The sequence below is a fragment of the Petaurus breviceps genome, unplaced genomic scaffold (assembly GCF_028583685.1).
Source record: "Petaurus breviceps papuanus isolate PSGF00001 unplaced genomic scaffold, PetGlider_PUasm1.0 120, whole genome shotgun sequence".
NCBI classification, from domain to species: Eukaryota; Metazoa; Chordata; class Mammalia; order Diprotodontia; family Petauridae; genus Petaurus; species Petaurus breviceps.
This window is the reverse complement of record NW_027185627.1, coordinates 3,183,484-3,207,249: the sequence shown is the minus strand read 5'-3', so window position 1 is coordinate 3,207,249 and position 23,766 is coordinate 3,183,484. Positions and strand designations below refer to the sequence as shown.

At 40.1% G+C, this 23,766-nt stretch overlaps 1 protein-coding gene across 2 annotated transcripts in view; it reads left to right on the top strand.

The window, feature by feature from the left end:
- DCTN5 (dynactin subunit 5) overlaps window positions 1–23,527 on the top strand; it is a 101,026-nt gene extending 77,499 nt beyond the window's left edge. The window contains exon 7 of one of the 2 annotated variants that reach the window (XM_069089406.1): window positions 23,486–23,527. In XM_069089406.1, coding sequence (XP_068945507.1) covers window positions 23,486–23,512 — 27 coding nt within the window. In that variant the 3' untranslated portion in view covers window positions 23,513–23,527. Of the gene's footprint in view, window positions 1–9,509; window positions 9,534–23,485 lie in introns of those variants that run through there. The other variant, XM_069089415.1, reaches the window with a different exon arrangement.
- The last annotated feature ends 239 nt before the right edge of the window (window positions 23,528–23,766 follow it).

The window sequence follows — 23,766 nt, the reverse complement described above, 5'->3', positions numbered from 1 at the left end:
CTTATTCCATTGTTACACCTTTGCTCCTTCCCAATTCTCTTGCTCTCCTCTTATCAAACTGTTAACCATTCTTCACCCTCTAGTTTCAGTCCTACCTCCTCTATGAAAAAACCAGGGGATTAGGAATCAGATGACCTGGATTCAAATTCTGGCTCTGTCACTTACCATCTGTGAGCTCTTAGTCAGCTAACTTCTCCTTAGGCCTTATTTTCTTTATCTACAAAATAAAGGAGTTAGATTAGGTGACCTTTAATTCAGGCTATTCACTGGAAGGTCATATGCTGAAGCTTAAATACTTTGGAATACTTTGGCCATATAATGAGAAGACAGGACTCAAAAAAGACCCTGTTGTTGGGGAAAATTGGAGGCAAAAGGAAAAGGGACAGCAGAGGATGAGATGGATAGTGTCATGGAAACAACAACCATGAACCTGGACTGATTTGGAGAGATGATGGAGGGTAGAAAGGCCTGGCCTGCTGCGGTCCATGGGGTCATGAGCATCTGAACAACAACCACAAGGTCTCTTCTAATTCTAGATCTGGGATGCTATGTTCTTATGCTTCCCATAATCCCTGCCTCCAAACCCTCCCTCCTCTGAATTCTTTCAGCCCCTATATTGTCAGTTTAACTAATCTGGCACTTAGAAAATACTCCCCGCCATTACTTTTTCATCTGTATATTCCTATGTCTCCCACTAGACTCATAAATCCCTGGGAAGGAATCATGATTTTTGCATAATTGTATTCTATCCCCACTCCTATCCCCAGACAAATAGTCCAAAACTATATACACAAGGCAATTGAGTAAGTTTCTGCTTACTGACTGAGAGAACTATTCTCCTAGGGGAAAAGGGAATGAGCATAGAACCTGAATGAGGGGTCAAGTAGGATGAGGGCTACTTAGGGACCAAGCTAAGGTGTTGTTCACCATGGGAAATCAACAAAATGTTCCTAGTCTATCCTCTATTCCTGACTTTGTATACTCCCTGAGCAAATATTCACCCCACCTCCTCTGCAAACATCTACTGGCCCAGGCCCCTTGAGCCCCTGGAAGCCTGCCCAATAGGTTATGTATGCCAGATGTCAGTAGTCCAACATCTGATTATAGATCTCACTGGGTTGCTTGGTATGGAGGTGGGATGTGTTGGTCAGTAATTTGTAAGGATTTCTTTTGAGCCCTTAGCATGAATGACCATCTTGTTAGGCAGATACCAGATCTGCTGACCATTGGTAAGAAGCTTACAGCTTGCTCAATTTCGCCCCAAGTGCTTGCAGGCCTCTTGAATGGGTGTCATGTAGCTTTGGTGATTGCAGATTAGGTATATAGTTCTCTGTCCAGAATTCCTTCTAATCTACTTAAATGACTGATAATCAGAGCCCTCTCTCCTAAGGAAATCAAGAGAACTAAGTGTAGTTCATCTTGGACTGGGGGAGAAAGAAAAATGATAGTGTAGCAGCCCTTTGTCCTTCCCCCGATCTTGGGAAATGCTCAGCTAGCATTCCAGCCACCATCACAGAAGCTTGAGGGAGGCCTGTTTCTGACACCATTGATGGATGATCCCTTCCCCCACATCCTCCACCACCACCTCCAGAGCATGCTCAGATATATTCTTGCTACTTCCTGTTAGCCATACGACCCAAGTTCTCACTAAATGGTGACCCAAAAAGTCTTTGAATTGGCTGCTCTTTTGAATTGGAGCCCGAATTCTGCTGACATATTAAGGGAAGACCCCTTTCCTCCAGGCTTCTCTCTTTCCTGGTGGCTTTTGAGTAAGGAGGACTCCTATAAGCTTCCAGGTGGGGGAAGGGCAGCTGACCTATCACTTTGTGTTCAAGAGCACTGATTCTTTTGTGTTTATTCTTTCCTTATTTTATATGAATGAGTGTGCTTAGATGAGAGCGCTCAGGTTAACAGAGGTCCATCAGTGCCATCAGAGCTTACATCATCAGTCAGAGTTGAATGGTGATTGAGGAGTCCACTAGAGTAGCAGTGACAATGACAGTGTTTTCAGCAGGAGAGGTGGTATCTAAGGACAAATGGCCAAGACCAATAACCATGGGAAGAGATCCATTGGAGACACCTTGCCTTGAGAGAAGCATGCCCATTCAAGCAAGGAATGGCCTTGTCCATCATCAGCACCACACCCAGAAGCAAACTTGGTGGGAACTTTGCAAAAAAGAGAAAAGAAATTCCAGAGCCAGGATCAGGAGGGACTCAATGACCACATGCATTCTCTATACATGTGCCTCAGTTATATTGTACTTTAAGTCTAATTCAACACATCAAGATTATACCTAGAACCCACAGGGGAGATTGAATATTCTCCCCTCTGGGAACCCAACCTGCTAGTCCAGTGCAAATCGGAGAATTGAGTTCAGAGGGCATATTACAATAGTACAGTTGTTGTTCAGTCATTTGTTCAGTCATGTCCAACTCTTTGTTACCCCATTTAGGGTTTTCTTGGTAGAGATACTGGAGTGGTCTGCCATTTCCTTCTCCAGCTCATTTGACAGATGAGGAAACTCAGGCAAACAGGGTTAAGTGATTTGCCCAGGGTCACACAGCTATTAAGTGTCTGAGGCCAGATTTGAACTCTGAAAGATGAGTCTTCCTGACTCCAGGTCTGGCATTGTATCCACTGTACCACCTAGCAGCCCCTAATTACAATGGTATAATAAAATTTATGTTCACAATAGTTTCCAAATATATAAAATTGCTTTCATATACATTTTCTGATTTGATCTTCATAAAAGTCCTGGGGGGGGTATTTTTTTTTTATTATCCCCATTTTACGTGAATCAAATGAGAAAGAAAGACATTAAATAACTTGCCAAAGGTCACAAAGTAGTGAGTTGGGATTAGAATCTCCATATTCTGACTCCATTTCCAGTCATCTTTCCAGTACAATACCTATCCTTCTTCTAAGAAGAAAAGCCAACCTTCACAGAGCCATGGAGAGTAGAACCTGAGCTGGGAAAAGGGAGTCCCTCTTAGGGACCAAGGGGTCTTTGTAAGCTAGACATAGATGGACTCTGTGCCTCCCTTTTCTTCTCTGACACTGCCTTGCATAGTCTTTGCACTTGCCTAAGGACTTAATTTTTTGTGCTTTGGAAGTCTGGCCTGAGAGAGTAGTAGATGTCTCAGTGTTGGGAAGAAAAGCCACTGAGAGGGTCCCAAGTCCTCAAGTAGTGGTTTTGCTAAAGACCTAACTGGTCCAGAGTTTGAGGGGAGGTGGGAAGGAGAAAAGAACAGGTGTGTCTGTCTTTGGCTGAAATCTCTGACTTGAGCAGCAAAAAGCAAGGAAGGGGATACTAGATTTATTGTCCAGAGGGAAACACTTGAAATGATGGAAGAAGGCAGTTTATCTCATCTTTGGGATGATGACCAAAAAATCCAGTAGTTTGCCCTGGGTCTCTTACAAAGACTGGAAAAAGTATTTGTTTTAATACCTCTGAATAGGAAGAAAGGAGACACACCTTATTATGATGAAACTAGGAAACTGGGATTCCAGAAACTCAGATTTATAAGAGAAGCAAACAGCAAATAATTCTAGGCTAAAAATTGCCTCCAGGTCCATCCAGAGTAAACAATACCAGGAAGGAGGTGAAGTTGCCTGGCATTTCCAACTCTCCCCTTTCAAGTTTCTTCCATCACCCTGTCAAAACAAGCACTCAGAAAAAGTGCTGCCATCATTCACTCACACCTTAGTCTGTATTTTAGTCAGTATGTTCCCTCTTCAGAGACCTTCACTTTTTAAGGCTTTGTCTCTCTTTGTCTCCCTCAACACCTTCCCTTCAGCCCAGGTATTCCTTTGGGCTTTACTATTTCTGGTAACAGTACCTTTCCAGTCACCAATTTCAAAACAATTGTGATAGTTGCATGTACTGTGTGTGACACTGTGTGTAGTGTACCTTTGTGTGTGGGTCAGTATGTGAACTCTCCAGTTCAGATAGATTTGCATGATCCTTTCTTTAAGTTGACAGAAATGCGATGTGTCACTGTATTAGCGGCTCTTACTGTTCACATGGATGTTCATATGTCCCTCTTGATGGCAAAGGAAAAAAGGAATCCTAAGACTTGCATGGCCATCCTCTAGAAACTTCCCTATCCTTCTCAGTAGCTTCCTGCCCATTGCAAGCAGGCATTCTTCCAGGAGAAGATAAAAGCTCGATTCCCCATTTTGGAGGGTAAAGGGAGAGGAAGGGTAACAAACTTTATTGTCACTTATTATCTTTTTTTTTTCTTTCTTTACCATTATTTTATTAGAAAGGTTTCTGTTGCCATATCATTACAAATAATGCTAGCTCTCAGTTTTATATAGATAATCCCTAAGGAAAAACATATTTATCCTAATATAGTGGATGTTTTCATCATAAATTAGTGTTATATTCTTCCCAAAGACTTTTTCTGCATCTACTGATTTAATTATGCAATCTTATTTGTTTTGTTCTTAAAATGGTCTATTATGTTTACAATTTTCCTTAGTCATGCATCCTGTATTGTTCCAACTGGGTAATAGTGGATAATTCTTTGAATATTTTTAAAGTTCACTACTCCCCAGTCATATTCTTTTTTTTTTTTCTGAGACTTGGTCTCCCTATCTCACCTATACTAGAAATACAACAGCATTCACAGACATAATCCCAATCCCAACTGACTAGGATTTTAGGACCAACTGACTAAACTTTATTTTTTTTAATTCAATTTTTAATTTATTAATTTGTTTGTTTCCTTTTAGTTTACAGGATTCAATTCCACAATTCCTTGAATTTCACATTTTGTCCCCCTCCTTCCTCTCCCCCCCCATGGCGTCTTATAATCAAGTATAGGATCTGTAAATACTTTCACATTATACAATGGTCAGGTTATAAGGATGGATTGTACCAGCTGGAATGAAAAATGGTAAAGAGGACATAAAATCAAATAAGAGAACGAAAAAGATCAGGTATTTTGCTTCCACCTGGATATAAATTTAGTTCTTTCTCTGGATGCACGTTTTTCTCTCCATCATGCGTCTTTTGGGATTGACTTATATCCCTGCATTGTTGAGAAGAGTCCAGTCTATCAAAGTTGGTCATCACACATACGTTGTGTCTGTAATTGAGTACAAATTCCTCCTGGTTCTACTCTTCTCACTCAGCATCAGTTCTTTAAGCCTCTCCAGGTAAATATGTGTAATATAATATCAAGCAAAGGCAACTTCCCAGGTTCAAAATACCAGCATAGGTGCTCTCTATTTTATTCAGTAACAAACCCAGAACAGAGAAGATCAAAACATGACATCATTCAAAATACAGCATTTACTAAGTGTGATTAAATAATCTCCAAGGCCTACCCCACCCCAGGACTTTCCAATCATTCAATCAATTACAAAGTCTCTGTTCCAAATACTTCTCCACCCCTAGGCTATACCTTAATTAAGTCCACCACAAAGCCCCTCTTCTCAAATGGAGATTAGTTTCCAAACATAAGTAAAATACATTCATTTGCTCAACCATAGAACACAAAAAGGTCAAAAGTTCCCCACCCCTGGATCACAATTGAATCTACCCCAGAGTTACATCAAGTTTAAACACAGCACTTAATACCCAAATGGAGGTCTTTTCTTCATCTTGACAGGAGGCAAGTTCTCAGCAATCTTAGTTCCTGGGGAGACAAGGCTTAGCAAGGCCATAAGATACATTGCCAGTCCCTTCATGAATTTATCCTCTGTCTGTAGAACAGTCCTAGAACCCCTGAACACATTAGCAAAGCCCTCTCCCAGGATTTCTGTAAACATACAACAAGAAAATCCTTCTTCAGGGCTTCTGAACCAACAGAAAGGCTCCCAGACCCCTGCAACAACAGCACTGTCCTTCACCAGTGGACAGTATTCACTCTCAGTACTGTCCCTCACCAGTGGACAGTATTCACTCTCTGTCTGCAGGACAGTCTCAGGCCTTCTTAACCAAATGCCAGGTTCCAGGACTTCTTCAACAGGACAGTCTTTCACCAGTGGACAAATCTGGCAAAATAACATCAAAACAGACAGACAAAGTACCAGCAAAACAGCCATGTCTCCTCAGTCCTTGGCAGCTCAGGGGGCAGGTCTCAAAAGTCCAGGGCAATTCAAAGCGGCCACCAGCAATCTCTTAGTCTCTCCCTCTCCACGAGGTGCTGCTCCCAAAAAGAACTTCCGCCTCTCTCTTGTCTCTCCAAATCTACGTCACCAGCTCCTCCCAGTCAGGACTTTCTTTTCACATCACAAAGTCCATCCCACAGGTGGGATTAACAAGCTCTGGGTTTTAATACAATCAATTTGAAAACCAAGCCAATACAGGGGAATCTTTAATTGCCATTATTATCACAATATGAAGACCGTCTGCTCCCCGTTTCTTATAGCGCAATAATATTCCATAACATGCATATACCACAACTTGTTCAGCCATTCCCCAATTGATGGACACCCCCTTAATTTCCAATTCTTTGCCACAACAAAAAGAGCTGCTATAAACATTTTTGTACATATGGGTCTTTCTCCCATTTCTATGATCTCTTTGGGATATAACCCTAGGAGTGGTATTACTGGATCAAAGGGTATGAAAGTATTTATAGCCCTTTGGGCATAGTTCCAGATTGCTTTCCAGAAAGGCTGGATCAGTTCACAACTCCACCAACAATGCATTAGTGTTCCAGTTTGCCCACATCCTCTCCAGCATTTGTCATTTTCCTGTTTTGTCATCTTAGCCAATCTAACTGGTCACTTATTATCTTTAGGTCATTATCATCACCAAATGTCAGTGAGGGAGTGGAAACTGTGGCCCCTGTACCACAGCCCATTGGTATGGGGCTCTCTCCTAGCATGGGAGGGCATTCATTTCCACCAGTGAGGAAAGAGCCCCATACTAATGGGCTTTGGGACAGGGACTAAAAATTTTAATTAAAAATATATAACACGACGTGGGGGCGGCGGCGGCCGCGGCGCTTCGAGAACTGGCGGGCATGGAGCCGGGGGCTGCGGGGGGCCGGGGAAGGCGAGGGGCAGGCAGCCCCGGAGGGAGAGCCGCCGCCGCGAGGCGGGAAAGAGGAGGAGGCGCCGCCGCCCGAGCCCGAGCCGCGGCCGAAGCGGGAGCAGCCGCCCAGCCTAGCGGCGGTCAGCTTGGCTATGTCTGAACACTTCTATCAAAAGAAGGAAGGAGATGAGGATGGGATCATGAGACAGACACCAAAACTAGCCTGTGGGGCCCAGAATGTGCCCTGGGAGCTAGAAGATGGGATGGAGAACATCTTCCCTACAGAGCTTCTGGCTGAGCCTCCTGTTGAGGAGGCTTGGGACAGTGAGCTGATTGCTGATCAAGGGAATCTGTATGGTGCTGAAGACATCCACAGTACCAGCATTCACGAATTCTGTCTCTGGGCACGTAGGGCCCAGCAAGGAGACATGCATGATCTGTGACCCAAGCTGGCACCACCCTGCCCCCCTGACTCCCCACTATTCCAAAATGGTGTTTGAGACAAGGCAGTTTGATGATGCTGAAGACTGAAACTTTGGGATGCTTTCCTGCCTTGTGGACTGGGCTGGGGGGTCTCCCCTTGGCCTTCTTCCCATCCATCAAATTCCCTCATTCCTGCTTGGGAGGTGGGACCTTACATTGGGGAACGGTGTTGGAATGGATCCTGGAAGCTGCTGCATTTTCATAGATTGTTGTGTTTAAGAAGGAAAAGAAATCCTTTCTCTCCTGTTTTCTTTAGGGCTTTGTTGGCACAATCTTGCCTGGAACTAGGGTAGGCACTGTGGAATTAGAGGAGGAGGAGGATCCTGGTGGGGGATTTTTTCTTAAATAAAAGTTGAAAAATTAAAATATATATAACACAACCCCAATTGCCCTCCAAAAAGCAAAATAATAATAATAATAAATATATAAGAAGGAATAAAGAACAAGCCTGGCCCCTAAGAAGAGATATGACACCTTCTTTGCAAAGGTCAGGGACCATGGCTATGGAAAATTGCATATAATGTCAGATTATTTTTAATGTATTGATCAATTTTACTGAATTTTTTTCTTCTTCCTCCCTTTTTTTGTTGTTAAAAAGAAATCACTCTCTGGGAGGGGAAGGGATACAGAGAAAACTCTAGATATGGCAAAACAAAAGATACCCATACAATAGATAAGAAAGGATTCTTGGTTATAGGTTAGAGAATGGTATGAGTCATATTTGACTCATACATTTCCTGTATCCAATCTGTCACCAAATTCTAGCAATTCTTCCTCTGAAATGACTTGCAGGATTCAGAAAAATAACAGAAGACTGATGGAATGAACGGATGCAAATCAAAGTAAATAGAACCAGGAAAACAAGCCACACATCAAAAATGCCACAGTCACCCACTGCGTCTCAGGAGATCGCCAATTGTCTGGACTTTTGTCCTGCCATTGGACTTCGGTAACTCTGGAAGACAGAGTGAGGCTGGTGACTTTATGCAACTGTACCTCACTTAAATCCAATTCACTCAAAAGTTAATTAATTGATAAATTAAATTAGTAAAAGTCATTGATCCTCGTTGAAAATGGACTAACCACAACAAAGGGCAGTGGGGACCACAGGTGTGGAATGTACGTCAGATGAGGTCACTGAGTTTATTGGTTCTGTTTCAAGGATCTTCTGTGTTACAAGGGAGGGCTCAGCTGGGGGTGAGAGAGTATAAGGGGAAGTAACGAACAGAAAGACAAAAAAATTTTTTTAATGAAATGCCTTTTGTAGTTTAAAGGGGGCCTTTGAACACTTTGAAACAGAAACATCTAAACAGAGCACCTAGTTAAGAAAGGCTAATGAGTTAAAACAGGAAACTATCAGACAGTGGCTTCTTCCTCCCCAGTGGAGTCAGCCCATCTTCCTAACCCTCTCAAGGATCAAGCTCTTCAGCAGTTTCACCATAGTGTTCCAGTCTTTGTTACCCTGACCATCCTAAGTGAGAGTGTCTTTCATTCTTCTTGATAGAGGTGCTTTGTGCCACTTGCCTAAGGGTAAAAAAAATTGCTAGTTACTGTTCACCTGGGTACCTTACAAATCAATCAATCTGTTTTGAAGCTGTGTGCCTAGCTCTGTAACAGTTATAGTTATGAGGCATATATGAGAAGAGGATTTACTCCCTGCACTAAAAGAGATTAGTGTTTGTTTCACACAGACAAGACATGTACATAGAAATATTGGAAAGCAATGCAAGATTGATAACAGAGAGAGAGTTTAAGTGCTAGAGAAGTTCCTAGCAGGGAGAGATCAATGAGGGCTGGGACGGTGGGAGGGAGGGAACAAGCATTCACTAACCACTTACTGTATGTGCCAGATGCTGTGTTAAGTGTTTTACAAACACAATCTTATTTGATCCTCACAACAACTCTGTGAGACTGGTATTATTGTTGTCCCCATTCTGCAGTTGGGGAAATTGAGGCAGACAGAGGAGAGGTTCAAGGCTTCACAACTAGTAATTGTCTGAAAATAGATTTAAACTGTGGTCTTCTTGATTCCAGGTCCAGTGATTTACCCACTGCATCATCAGCTGCCTGAAGGACAGGCAGGACCTGAATGGAAAAAGAAGAGGGAAGTGGGTAATAAAGATGAACAGATGAGAAGCAGCCCTCACCCATTCAGAAGTTCTGTTTCTGGGAGACACCCTCTCAGTGGGATTTATTAAACTACAATTTAGTAACTAAGCTCTCTAAAACTATATGTTGCAGAACAGTGACCAATTGGATTTGAGGGAAAGGCTTTTGCAGAGAGAGTGGTGGGACATAAATCATGAAAAGTACATAGGGTCACACACAATGTGTAGGGTCTTGTATGTCAGCCTGTGGAGTTTGTACTTTGTCCTATAAGCGATATCCAGGAAAGCTCCTGAGTAAGTTAAACAGACCTGATCCCCGATAGATTCCACCCTTTGAAAAGTCATCGACTGAAAGAGTAACAGCTGTCATGACAGTGATTAAGGAAGTCAGAGGTTGGGTTGAACAAGAAACAAAATGATGAGGTACTCAGAAAATGACCCCAGATGGTTAATGGCACCCTAAAAGGGGCAATGGGAAAGAATCATCCTTTCAAAAATAGGAAAGCCAACCCAAAGGAGGAAAACAAGGCGGTCCACAAAGGATTTGGAAAACAGCAGAGAGATTGAATTGTGCTGAGACCTGGCTCAGGTTCCAAAGCATCTGCTACCCCCCTTGGAAGAGGTGCTCCCGACTGCTTGGCCTAGCACGGGTGAAGCCCAACATGAATGAAGAATTAATCCTGCCCCAGAGGAGGTCCGGATTCTTCCCTTTCTTAATCCAACCTCCTTTAAAATCTAGTAGGACTGGTTTCTCCCTTGTGTGACCACCTACAACATTTAGTCTGTGCCATATAATTGTTCCAATTTTTTTATTGATGAGAGGCAATGTGGTATAGTGGATAAACAGCTGACTTCAGAATCATAGAATCCCGGGTTCAAGTCCTGGGTGATCGTAACCTCTCAAGTGCTCTAGGCAACTCTAAGATTATAAATTGCAGAGAAGGGGCTGCCCTGCATTGGTTAAGAGAGTTTTCTCATCTGGAAGTCTCCTATGCTGATGAAATCACAGGCCCAGTTCTCCATACATGAACACATCTTCAAACAAACATTAAGCTTCTAAAAGGGAAGGCATCTGAGAGGCTTTGTGGTGCAATGGGAAAAAAGGACTGGATTGGGAGTTAGAGGACCCTGGTTCAAATCCTACCTATGCTACTAATTAACTGTACCACCTTGAGCAAGATTAGGAACAAGCATTTATTATTAAGCACTTACTGTATGTTCCAGGTACTATGTTTTACAAATATCTGATTCTCACAACAACTCTGTGAGACAGGTACTATTGTTATCTCCACTTTACAGTTGGGGAAACTGAGGCAGAGGTTAAGTGATTTGCCAGGCAACTGTCTGAGGGTGGATTTGAATTCCAGTCTTCCTGACTACAGTCCCAGCATTTTATCCACTGCATCACCTGGAGGTACTTGAAAGATGGGTTAGCATCTGGATGGGGAAAAAAGAGTTATGGGTAATGGAGAAGTGGTGAACAAATCACTTAGCTTCTCTGGTCTCAGTTTCCTCACATCTTAAAATGAAAGTCTTTGAGGCCCCTTCCAACTCAAACTGTGGCTGTTCTCCTTACCCATCATCTCCATAGCAAGTAGTACAGAGGTGGGCACCTATCAATCGTCGTCTTCCAGATCTGGTTCCGAGTAACCTTGGAGAGCCCCCTGGTGGATATGAGCACATCCGAGGTGCGCAAGCCAGTTTATCTCGTTCCCAGAACATTTTGTTTTAGAGCCAAATAAGAAAGGGGACACATTGACGTATGTGACTGCTGAGCCCTGCCAGGTGTTTGATGGCAGTTAAGAGCTGTTCAGAACATTCTAACCCCTTAGGCATATAGAGCAGGAGCTTCCAGCTTCCATATTAGCCTGGGGGTAGACCAGTGTTAGGTTACAGTGAGATTACCAAAAAAATAGATGGTGAGGGTATATAAGCAGGCATGGAGACAATGCATATTTGAAGGCAGAGGAGAAGGAGAAGAAACACAAGAATGAACCAATCAACAAGCATTTATTAAGTGCCTATTGTGTACCAGGATCTCTAATAAGTGTTGGTGATACGAAGACAAAAATGAAACAGCTTCTGTCCTGAGAGAGTTAGAGTATAATTATAGAACAGGAGCAGAGGACGAATAAGAATACCCAGAGGTCTTCACGAAAACTTAAAATTACACTCAGTTTCAATCTCTTAAAAAACAAACGGGAAAACCACTGTTAGTGTTGGGGGTTAATTATTCCAGGAAAGGTCTGGTAGGTTTGAGTTGGCCCATTCAGCAAACCTTTCACCCTGAGAGAGCAGGAGAGTTCTGATTCCAAGCCCAGGGGATTGATATGAAGATGAAGACCTATGACAAAATCTAGACAACATCTAGAACAAGAAATGCTTCCAACATTAAGTGAAGACTGTAGACATCTAAACTCATCTTTCTGAAACCTGCTAAGACTTACATGAACTTTTGATAGCCTTAGCCCTTCTCAGCAATGCAAGGACCTAAAACAATTCCAAAGAACACATGATGGAAAATGCCAGTCACATCCAGAAAAAGAACTATGGAGTCGGAATGCAGAACAAAACAGTATTTTCTTTTTTGCTTTATTTTTTTCTTTCTCATGGTTTTTCCCATTTGTTATCATTCTTCTATGCAACATAACTAATGTGAAAATGTGTTTAATAGGAATGCATATGTAGAGGGAGGCGGGAGGGGGAGAAAATTTAAAACTTATGGAAGTGATTGTTGAAAACTGAAAATAAATAATTTAACTAAAAAAAAAAAGACTTACATGAACTTATGCAGAGTGAAGTGAGCAGAACCAGGAGAACATTGTAGACAGTAACAGCAACATTGTTCAATGATCAACTTTGATAGACAGCTTCTCTCAACAATACAATGATCTAAAACAATTCCAAAAAGACTCATGATGGAAAAGAGAGAACTATTGAGTCTGACTGCAAATCAAAGCATACTATTTTCTTTTTTTACTTGTTTTTCCTTTCTGTTCTGATTCTTTTTTTACAACAGAAATGTTTAATATGATCATACATGCATAGCCTATAACAGATTGCTTGCCCTCTTGGGAGGGGGGAGAAGAGGAAGGGAGAAAAAAATTTGGAACTCAAAATCTTATAAAAACAAAAGGTGAAAACTAAAAATAAATAAATAAAATTTTTAAATAAACTCTTCTTTCTGAATCTCAGAAGACTCAAGGGTGTGCTGGGGCCAGCTTTTACTGGACGACATTGTTGAATTTTCAATGTGAGCATTTATTCTTTGGAAATCAGCAAACACTACAAATTGGAACTTGGTTTATTGTTTTGATGTCTAGACATAAGAAAGTGATGGAGAAAATGTAAATAATGTATATTAACTTAAAAGTGTTTCCTGCAAACAGTTTTTTTTTTTCTGGAGAACTGGTTGTAAACATTTACCAGTCCACCCCAACACAGACTAATACAGAAACATTAACAGCTGTCAGCCTAGCCTCTTGTGGACAAGGCAATGAAGATTTGTCTTTCTACAATAATTAATTCAAGCTTTTGACAGTCAGAATTATGAATATTTGAAATATGACAAAGGCTGGGAATGCTGCTGAATACTGAGGGGACTCTGGGAAGGTTTTCTTTAACAAACAGAGGCAGTGGCCTAGCAACTGTGACACTTGCATAGTTATCCTCTCCATCCCTTGTCTAGAGTGAAATGATTAAAGGTAAGTGTTGAAGTCAGGGAATTCAGTAAGTAAATACATATCGAATGGTACTAACCATCACTATCACTGTATTTGGTACGTGGTATATATTTCTTTGGGCAGCTAGTCAGGGTTGTGTCCTATAGACATAAGTAGGGGTAATTAAGTGGCACCAAGGATAGAATTCTGGGCCTGGAGTCAAAAAGACTCATCTTTCTGAATTCAAATCTAGCCTTATACATACACTAGCTATGTGACCCTGGGCAAGTCACTTAATCCTGTTTGCCTCAGTTTCCTCATCTGTAAAATGAACTGGAGAAGGAAATGGCAAACCCCTCCAGTATCTCTGCCAAGAAAACCCCAAAAGGGGTCATATAGAGTTGGACATGGTTGAAAATAAACAACAAAAAATGTATTTCTTCTTTGAATTTCAGACTGTTGTGAAAAAAATCAGATTAGAACATGTAGAAAAGAAAATGAGTAAAAATAAAACTGAATCTCATCAGAATGATGGAAGGAAAAATCAAAGTGAACCTATCTATAGCTGAATATGCCATACATTTTCACGGGCTGTCCCCAATGTTCTCCCTCCTTACCTCTGCCTCCTCACTTCCAAGTCTCAGACAAAATCTCATCTTTGTACAAGAAGGAAGCCTTTTCCAATCCCCCTTAATGCTAATTCCTTCCTTCTGTTGATTATCTCTAAATTGTCTTCCATATATCTTGTTTGTCTACAGTTCTTTGCCTATTGTCTTCCCCATTAGACTCTGAGCTGTTTGAAGGCAGGGAGTGGTTTGGGTTTTTTTAGTTTCTTTGTATCCTAGCCCTTAGCACAGTGCCTGGCACATAGTTGGCATTTAATGTTTATTGCCTTGACTGAATATTTGGAATTCCCAAAGAGCAGGAAGACCACAACCAGGCCATAATCCTGAAGCACCATGAGTTCATTATGACCGAGAAATCCACAGGGATAAAAAGAGAGAAAAGACTTGTAGGGCATCATTATGTATCATCAGTTCACACAAGTCTTAAGGAGGGAGTCTCTGGAGAGCCTTTGGCCTACCCTTAACTGTGGGTTTATGGAGTACGGAGGAACCTTGTGGGAGTTTATCCCACAGCTGCCCTGGGAAAGGAACCTCTTTGAGTTGAAACTAGTCCTGAAAATTCAGAGAATCCTGGATCTGAGCACTTCAATATTCTTAAACGACATCCAGTTCAAAAAAGGCTGGCTGTATATCAAGTACAGGTTTTGCAGAGGAAGAAAGAGAAAGAGAGATTTGATATTGCTTGGGTCATGACAGTGAACTATTTGGGGCAACTCTTTCTAGTCATTAATTCTAGCATTGATTTCTGAAAAGACATGCATATATTTTTTGCTCCTGCTTTTCCCATACCCCAAAATGTTACTGTAATCTGATCTAATAACAGAAAGGAAAGGGGGTTGGAAGAAAGGGAATAAGTATTTATTAAATGTCAACTAGGTTACAAATTTTATCTCCTTTGATTCTCTGAATGGGTGGATTCTGCATTGGACGTCCAATTAATTGTGCAATTCCCAAGGAACACACTTTCTCTAGGAAATAAAATTATTGTTCTATAAAAAAAAAAAAAGAAAGCTAAGTAATTGTATTATTATTATGCGGCAAAGTCCAAATCCCAAGTGAATATGAGGCAGCACATGCTTGTGACAAACTGACTCAATTTTTATTTAATTTTTTAATTAAGTTTTTTAATTTAAAATTATTTAATTTTATTTCTAGTGTAAGACATTTCCTCTCCTATCTCCACGACTTTTCTTTCCTTTTTTTGGGTAATTTGTTTTCATTTTAAACTTAAATACAAAATAAGAAAAGGAAAAAAATTGCTATGTTCACAGCAGAACTAAGAGAGGATTCAAAATATAGAGCAATAAATTTCCATTTCAAGAAAGCCTATATACTAAATACTACACACCGTGTTCAGAGTTGTCCATCTTCACTTCCTTATAGGTTTTATTTTGTTCTCTACTGTGTACTTTTTACTTTGTTCCTTTTTCTCCTCTTCCTCCCCTCCCAAACTCAAGAAGGCTACAATTAAGTGCAGACACACACACACACATATACACATTCATATGTGTATATATATACATATATATATATAAACATATACATACATACACACATACATATACTTCAGTATCTATAGTCATACACATATATATTTGTTTGTCCTCTATTTCTTTTAGGATGGTGTAATGGGAATGTAAATTTTAAAGATCTTCCCTGCCCCTAGGCTAAAGTGCACCTGGAGCCTGGGGAGGGAGGCTTGTTTTTCAGTAGATACTTCTTTATTGGTCAGTGAGTCAATAAGGTTGTTACATTCTCTGAGCCAGGAGAAGGCTAGATAAGCCCTGATGTGTAGCTTTGTTTTGGGGCTCACTTTGAGAAGTGTTCTGTGATTTGATCAGACTCTGGGAAGCTGTTGTTGAGAGTCCTCCGGCTTTGAAAAACCCAGATGTTGAAACCCAGATGTTGATTTGGTATGGATGTAATGGTTGGACAGTTTGGAAACTGTCTACTTGATCTGTTTCTCTGTCTGGATAATTCTGTCTGTATACTCTGAAGTCCAGGGTGTTGACCTTTTTCCCCTGAACTAGGTAAAGGATACCTATTTGACTGATTAAAGTAAGCTTGTTAACCCATTTTGAGTTGCTTTCCTTTATCAAAGCAGATCCAAGAACCTGTATTGGCAGCCACCCTAGAGATGCTGGGGTGCTTGCTGCTACAGGTGGATGACATCTTCTTTCATAAGTCCAAGTCTTTGCATATTTTCCTAAATCCACCAACTCATCATTTCCTATACCACAGCAATATTCCAACCTTATATTGTCTAGTTAATTTAAATAGTCTAAAACAATATTGATTAATATGGCTGACATATAGTGTAGTTTCCCTATTTTTCTCTTTTGATTAAATCTATTTTAATTTTGTCTGAGATCATGATTAATACTCCTGCTTTTTTTCCCTAATAAATTCTACTCCTGATCTTTATTTTGTTTGTGTGTATCTCCTATTTCCTATCCCTCCTCACTCCTTAACTTTCCTTCTACCTATTACTTAACCTAGCCCACCCCATCCAAGGATCCCTCCCTTATCCGCCCCCCCACCCTTTCCCCTTGCCCTCAAGTTTCTATCTGAATTTAGAAGACTTTTCTAGCTTTCCAAATATGTGTTGTTCCTTCTTTATACCATTCTTATCCATCTAGATACCTTTCTATACCCCCCCATCCTATTCCCTCACCCTCTTATTTCTTTATAAATTTAGGAGACTTTTATTCCCTTCTAAATGTATATATTGTTCTCGCTTTAACCCAGATGTGATGTGAGCAGAGTTCCCCCTAAAAATCCCTCCCCCCTCTCTGTCCTCTTAGCTTGTTATTTCTTTCTGAAGTTAGACGACTTTTATACCCATATATATGTATATATGTGTGTGTATATATATGCATATCTATGTATATAGTTCCCTCTTTAACCCATTCCCAATCAGAGTAGGATTCCAGAACTACCAGCCCTCCTCCTCCATCTAACTCTTCTGTGTCTGTTCTTCCTCTCTCATCTCCTGTGTATGAGATAATTACTCTTTTTACCTTTGCCTAGATGATATTACTTTCTAGAATCACGTCATACTGAGCTCTACCCCAATCTTTCTTTCAAACTACACAATTGCTAACTATAACCTTAAACATACAGTTTACATTTCCTCATATAAAAAGTAAACTGTCTGTCCTTATTGAGTCCCTTGTAATTAGCCTTTGGTGTTTACCTTATATTTCTCTTGGGTCTTGTATGTCAAATTTTCTACTAAATTCAGATCTTTTTATGATAAAATCCTTAAAGTCTGGCAATTCATCGAATGTCCATGGGAAGGGGGGTTCAGAATAATGCTTAACTTTGCTGGGTACGATATTTTTGGCCATAATCCCAGTTCTTTTGCTCTTCATTATATAGCGTTCTAAGAACTGTGGTCTTTTAGTGTAGCCACTGCTAGGTCTTGTGTGATTCTAAATGAGGCTCTGTCATATTTGAATTATTTTTTTCTTGTTTCTCATAACATTTTCTCCTTGAGCTGGGGATTTCAGAATTTAGCTATCATATTCCTGTAGATTGTCCTTGCAGGATTTCTTTCAGGTGGTGATCAGTATATTTTTTCCCCCATTTCTCCTTTCCCCTCTTGTTGTAACACTTTAGGACAATTTTCTTTATTTCCTCTATTATGGTATCAAGATTCTTTTTTTTTTTTTACTGTAGCTTTCAGGTAGTCCAATTATTCTGATGTTTTCTCTTCTTGATCTGTTCTCCAGATCACTTGTTTTTCATATGAGATATTTCATATTCTCTTCTATTTTTTCATTCTTTATATTTTGTTTTATTATTTCCATGACTTTTCACAAGTAGTCCCTTATCTTTGGATTGCATTCCTTCCTTACCTTTATGTCACAGAATCTTTAGCTTCTTCTAAAATACAAACTAAGTACCACCTCCTACAACCAAAAAAAAGTCATACTTATTTCTGTGGGTATGTGTTGCATCTCACCAGTAGAATATAAGTTCCTTGAGGGCAGGAATTTCTTTTGTATCCCCAGTGCCCAGCACAGTGCCTAATACACAGTAGACACTGAATAAATGTTTGCAGAATTGATTTGAATTGAGTGGTCAGACAATAAATGCAACAGGATTGAGAAAAAGAAATAGTTATGGGCTAGGATGGTCAGGGGAAGGCTATATGAGGGAAATAGGTTTTCAAGAGGGCTTTAAAGAGAAATTAGGAACCTGACATTAAAAACAGGAGATGAAGGCATTTGAGCCAGAGCTAATATCAATCAATCAATAAACATTTATCAAGTCCTTCCTATGTGTCAAGCACTGTGCTAAGTGCTGGGGATACAAAAGAAGGCAAAAGACAGTTCTTGCCCTCAAGGAGCTTATAACCTAATGGGGGAAATAACAGACAAGCAAATATATACAAAATTTATACAGGATAAATAGGAGATAATTAACAGAGGGAAGGAACTAGAATTAAGAGGGGTTGGGGAAGGCTTCCAGTAAAATATGGAATTTTTGTTAGGACTTAAAAGGAAACCATGAAGGTCAATAGTTGAAAAGGAAGAGGGAAAGCTTTCCAGGCATAGAGTACAGCCAAAGAAAATTTAGAGAGTGTACTGTTCCGGAATAGCCAGGAGGCCAGTGCTGCTGGATCAAAGAGAAGGGGGTAAGGTATAAAAATACTAGAAAGGCAGGAGGAGGTTAGGCTGTGAAGGGCTTGGAATGCCAGATGGAGTGTTTGTATTTGACCCTGAAGGTGACAGAGAGCCACTTGAATTTATTGAGTAGGAGACAGTTGTTTGTCCTTCACTTTTGAAGATCAATAATATCATAGGGTGATTTCTTGACTTATGGGTGAACTGGATTTAGGTGAAGCAGAATAGCAAAAAGTCTTAGCCTCACCCTCTCTTCCAGAGTCATCAAAGTCCAGTGGCAAAACCAAAGTCAAAAAGACTGATGATACAGTGGATGACCTTGGCATCTTCCATTTCTAACCAAGCTCTCAGAGCTCCACAGTGCCTCCTTTGGCAGCCTTCAGCCATCAGAACAAATGGTTTTCATCCTCAAATTCCACCTGGAGAAGTCTTCACATGCTTGGGCTAGACATTTCCCCTAACTCACCGACAAATCCAATGGCTACTCTCAACCTGGTTTAGCCTGTCTGCCAACGTGGTTTGGTTTTGGTTTGCCGAGGTGACGTTACTAGGGTATAGCCACTGCACATGCTATAGCTTCTTAGAGTCACAAATGAGGCAGGACAGAACTGAACAGAAGAAAAAGATAATAAGGTTGAACAGAAGAAAAAGTATATAATAGATGCAGTCGGGAAATTGCACAGTTCTTTTAATGATTCTCTTAGAAACAAAGGTCCATTTTTAAACACTAATACTTTACTAGTTTTGTCATATGTCTGGGAATCACAGACTATTATAATCTTTAAAAAAGAATTATAAGTTGCCAGAAAGGCAATTGAGAGGCAAATGGTAGGGGTAAGCAGGCTACATCACATCATGAATAAGAGAAGTATTATAAAAGGCACCAATCAAGAAATGAGCATCCCCCAAAATATGTCAGTCACATGGCAAGAAGGAAGGAGAACCCGAGGGCTCCACTGGCATCTTTCTAACATAGAGAAAGTATAAGGGAGAAAGGCCTCCAGAATCATGGGTTGAGCCCTATGATGACTTGACACAGACATGAGTCACTTAGGACAGGCAGCCATGGAAGATCTGCAATCCACATTATGAGGACAGAATATCCACACCAGTGAGCTCAGTTTTGTGCTGCTCTGTATTCCATTATGAAGATACTAGTAAAAAGAAAAAAAAAATTACAAAATATTTTCTCTGAATATTTCCTTAATGATCACTTATGCAAAAATTGAGTTCAATGTAAAAATATGACAAATGATAAATGGAATTCAAGACTAGGTTATTGATCTAATTATATTAGGTAGGAAAAAAATAACAGCCATCCTAAAATAATACTTTTAAATCTTATGGACAGAAAGCTTTTTTTTTTTGTAAGCAATTGGGGTTAAGTAACTTGCTCAAGGTTACATGGCCAGGTGTTTCTGGGTGGGTGCTAAGTGTCTGAGCCCAGATTCGATCCCCAGGTCATCCCGACTCTCGGGCCGGTGCTCTTACTCTCTGTGCTACCTGCCCGCCCCCTGACAGAAAGCTCTCTTGAAGTAAATGTGGCACAATTTAAGAACAATGAAATCCCTCTGCATTCATTGTAGATGTATCAACACCAAATGCATTAAAGAAGAAAAAAAATTGAAATTCAAATTATGATCAAAAGATAACAAAAATGCCAAAGCAAGATCATTTGCTTTGGAGTTTGGACTTCACGTTTCTAGAGAAGAACCATGAAATCAGTGGTCTAAATGCTTTGGGTAACTGGGGCTACTATCTCAGAGAACAGAAATGTTTATTACATCACTAGTATTTACTGAATGAGCATTAGCCAAACTTATTTTTGAATCCTGTTATGTTGCTTAAATTGCTTAAATATGTTTGGCCTTCATTTAGATTTAAACCAAGGGTAGGGGCAGGTAGGTGGTAAAGTGGATAGAGCAATGACCCTGGAGTCAGACGGACCTGAGTTCAAATCTGACTTGAGATTTACCAGTTGTGTGTTCCTGGGCAAATCACTTAACCCTGATTGCCTCACAAAAAAATAAAAAAAAAAAAAAACCAAGGATAGACTCAAAAGGTAGTGCAGAATATATAGCCAAAATTACCCTTGAAAAATTCTTAAATTGGCTAGAGTAGAAAGACATAATATGAAATAGGACCAGAAAGATAAGAGGATACCAGACTAAGAAGAGCTTTAAATGACAACAGTTGATATTTAATCCTAAGGGTAATAGGGAGTCACTGGAGTAGCTATGTTGCCCTATCCAACCTACTACTCTATTAAGAAAATCAATTGGGCATCAGTATGGAAGATGGATTAGAGCAGGAGCAGAACTGAGTCAGGAAGTCTAAATACAAACAAGGCTACTTGACTTGTGGTCATATAACCAACACAATGGAGAACTAGACATTTTCTCCAATCCTCACAACCCCTCTCACTTCTAAACCTAGAAATGTATAAGCAATAAAGCAATATTACCTGTCTCTGCCATCTAGGTAACCAAGAACCCCAATGAGATTCAATGAACTCACAAAAGAGAAGACAAATCCCTAACCCTCCACTGTTATCATCTGCCCCTATCATGTCACAGCAGCAGAGCTTCCCAAGCGTACCCACAGGCTTGCAATAGAACTTAACTCTACCCTTCCACTTCTCCCAGTGTCATAGAAAGCCAAAGGGCAGAAGTTCACTCTATAACAGCCCCACAGAAGCATTCTGTTCTTTAACAGAGTTCCATCAAAGAAATGAGGAACAGAAAGAACTAGAACAGGACATATTTGTGTATGGCTGTGTGGCACTCCATTAAACCTAAGGGAAAGAGACTTGCAACCACATGGGGCCAGTTGAGTACCTCCAGAAGTCACTTGGGAAAGAGACTAAGAACTAGGCATAATCTGTGACAGTTTTGAGGACTAGCCCCTAGGGTGACAGTTTTGAGGACTAGCCCCTAGGGAAATCACCACCAAAGAGTCAGAAAGTGAGTAATAAGGGAATGTGAGAGAAAAGAGAAAAAGATTGAAATGACCAAAGATCTCAGGAGGAAGGAAATTCAACTAAAGACCTTGAGCATAAGCAGATAAACAAACAGAAAATAGATTAGCAACAGAAGAGAATAGGGTCTCCAGATTAGCTAAACATGTGCAGACATCTATGAACAAATATTCTATGATAAAGGAAAATTGATCAATACCTGATAAACAGAGGACCCTACAGGATGCCAAAGAGATCATGGAACCAAGGCATGTTCCTGAATGGTTTAAAATAAGAACTATGAAAGAAGAATTTATGGCCTGAAGAGAAAAACTGGAATCCACCATAGCAAGTCTCACCGAAGAAACAAAAGAGAGAACAACTGACAGGGAGTGCAAATACAGAGAAATAAAGATTAAGAAGATGAGATGCAAAACACAATCATGTTAAAAGAAAACATGATCTTTAGATAATTGAAACACATCAGTATTTGAAGACAGGATGTGCAGAGAGAACATAAGGATTATATATAGGCATCCTAGAAAAACACAAATCAAAAAAAACCTGAATAACATAATGTAAGAAGTAATACTAGGAAAGGGGGATCAGAGTTCTCAGGGGCAAATGACACACAGAAGAGTCAGAGGGCATGAACCCAAGAAGGTGAGGGGGGGAAATGACCATGGAGAAAGCTAAAGTTAATAATACACTACACAGAGACATAGAAAACTACATTCCATGGAACAATATCCTTTCCCACCTCTAGGAACTGGTATTTCTATGAGTGAGAAAGAATAGAATAAAGTAGCCTACAAGCAAGATCTACAAAGCAAAAAGTTTTAAGAATAAGGAACCCAAAATATTAACCTTTTATCTTTAATTCCATGACAAATAGAGAGACTCAAGAATGACTTGTACAGTTGTGCCTAATTGTGACCCCACTTGAAGTTTTCTTGGCAAAGATACTAGAAGGATTTGCCATTTCCTTCTCTTTCTTCCTTCATTTTACAGATGAGGAAACTGAGATGAACAGGGTTAAGGATTTTCCCTGTGTCATGCAGCTAGTAAGTGTCTGAGGTCAGATTTGAACACAGGAAGTTAAGTCTTCCTGACTCCAAGCCTACCACTCTGTCCACTAAACCACCTAGAAATCCTGAGGATAATCCACAAATTAACATAGTTATTAGTCTTTAAGTAACCAAGAATTTCTCTTCTAATATTTAATCCTTAAATATCCATTGTATATACAAAAATTTAAATAAATGTATACTCCCTAGTAAAATAAATCATTAGTATGCAGAAAAGGATTTTAACTTTCTTTCCTTCCTTCCTTTCTTCCTTCTTCTCCTCTATTTTCTTTCTATTCTCAAAATTGACTTTACTCACTTCCAAAAACTCAAATAACTTATTTATTTAGTGATTTATTAATACATTCTGTTTTGACTCAATGAACACTACCCTTGCCACACATACATTCCTGGGAAATGAGTTTATCATTGTTGCTGTTTGTTCTTTGTTCTCAAAGAGGATCATAACATCAAGAAGGGAATGTCATGACTTGTAAGTGAATTGGATTTAAGTGAAGTAGGGCTTTGCAAAGTCACCAGCCTCTCTCCCTCCTCCAGAGCCATCGGGATCCAATGGTAAGATACAGACCAGGAGGACTGGAGATGGCCTGGGATGCAGTGGACACCTTGAACTTTTTAAGAAGCTAAAGGCTTTCCTAGTCTCAATTTGACTGAGGCAATGCCATTGAGTGATTAAGGCTTGCTAAGAAATGAGGCAAAGAATGGGCTCTTTTACCTAGTTGAAAAACAAGAAACAAAAATCCAAAATCAATCTGGGAAGGGAAGACCCTCAGGGTTTCTGGCCAAAACAGAAACAAGTGCTATTTACATTCACTCTCAGCAATCAAAAATAATCTTTAGTTAAAGGTGGTAAAGTGGAGTAAATGACTTGTGGTTATATAAACTAGATTCAAAGTACAATAAATAAAACTTGTTCTCATCTTTCTTTTCCTTCTCCAGAGTTGCATTTCCTCTACACATTGGTGACCATGTCTTTATTGAAGAGGATTACGTGGTCGATGCAGCCCAAATTGGTTCCCATGTCCACATAGGCAAGAACTGTGTGATTGTGTATGTTGTAACATCAGCTTGACTAAGCAGTCTTCCTTCACTACCTCAACCTCCAACTTCCCAATCTCCCTTTTTCTTCCTCCCTCCCTCCCTCCCTCCCCCCTCTCTCTTTCTTCTTTCTTTCTTTCTTTCTTTCTTTCTTTCTTTCTTTCTTTCTTTCTTTCTTTCTT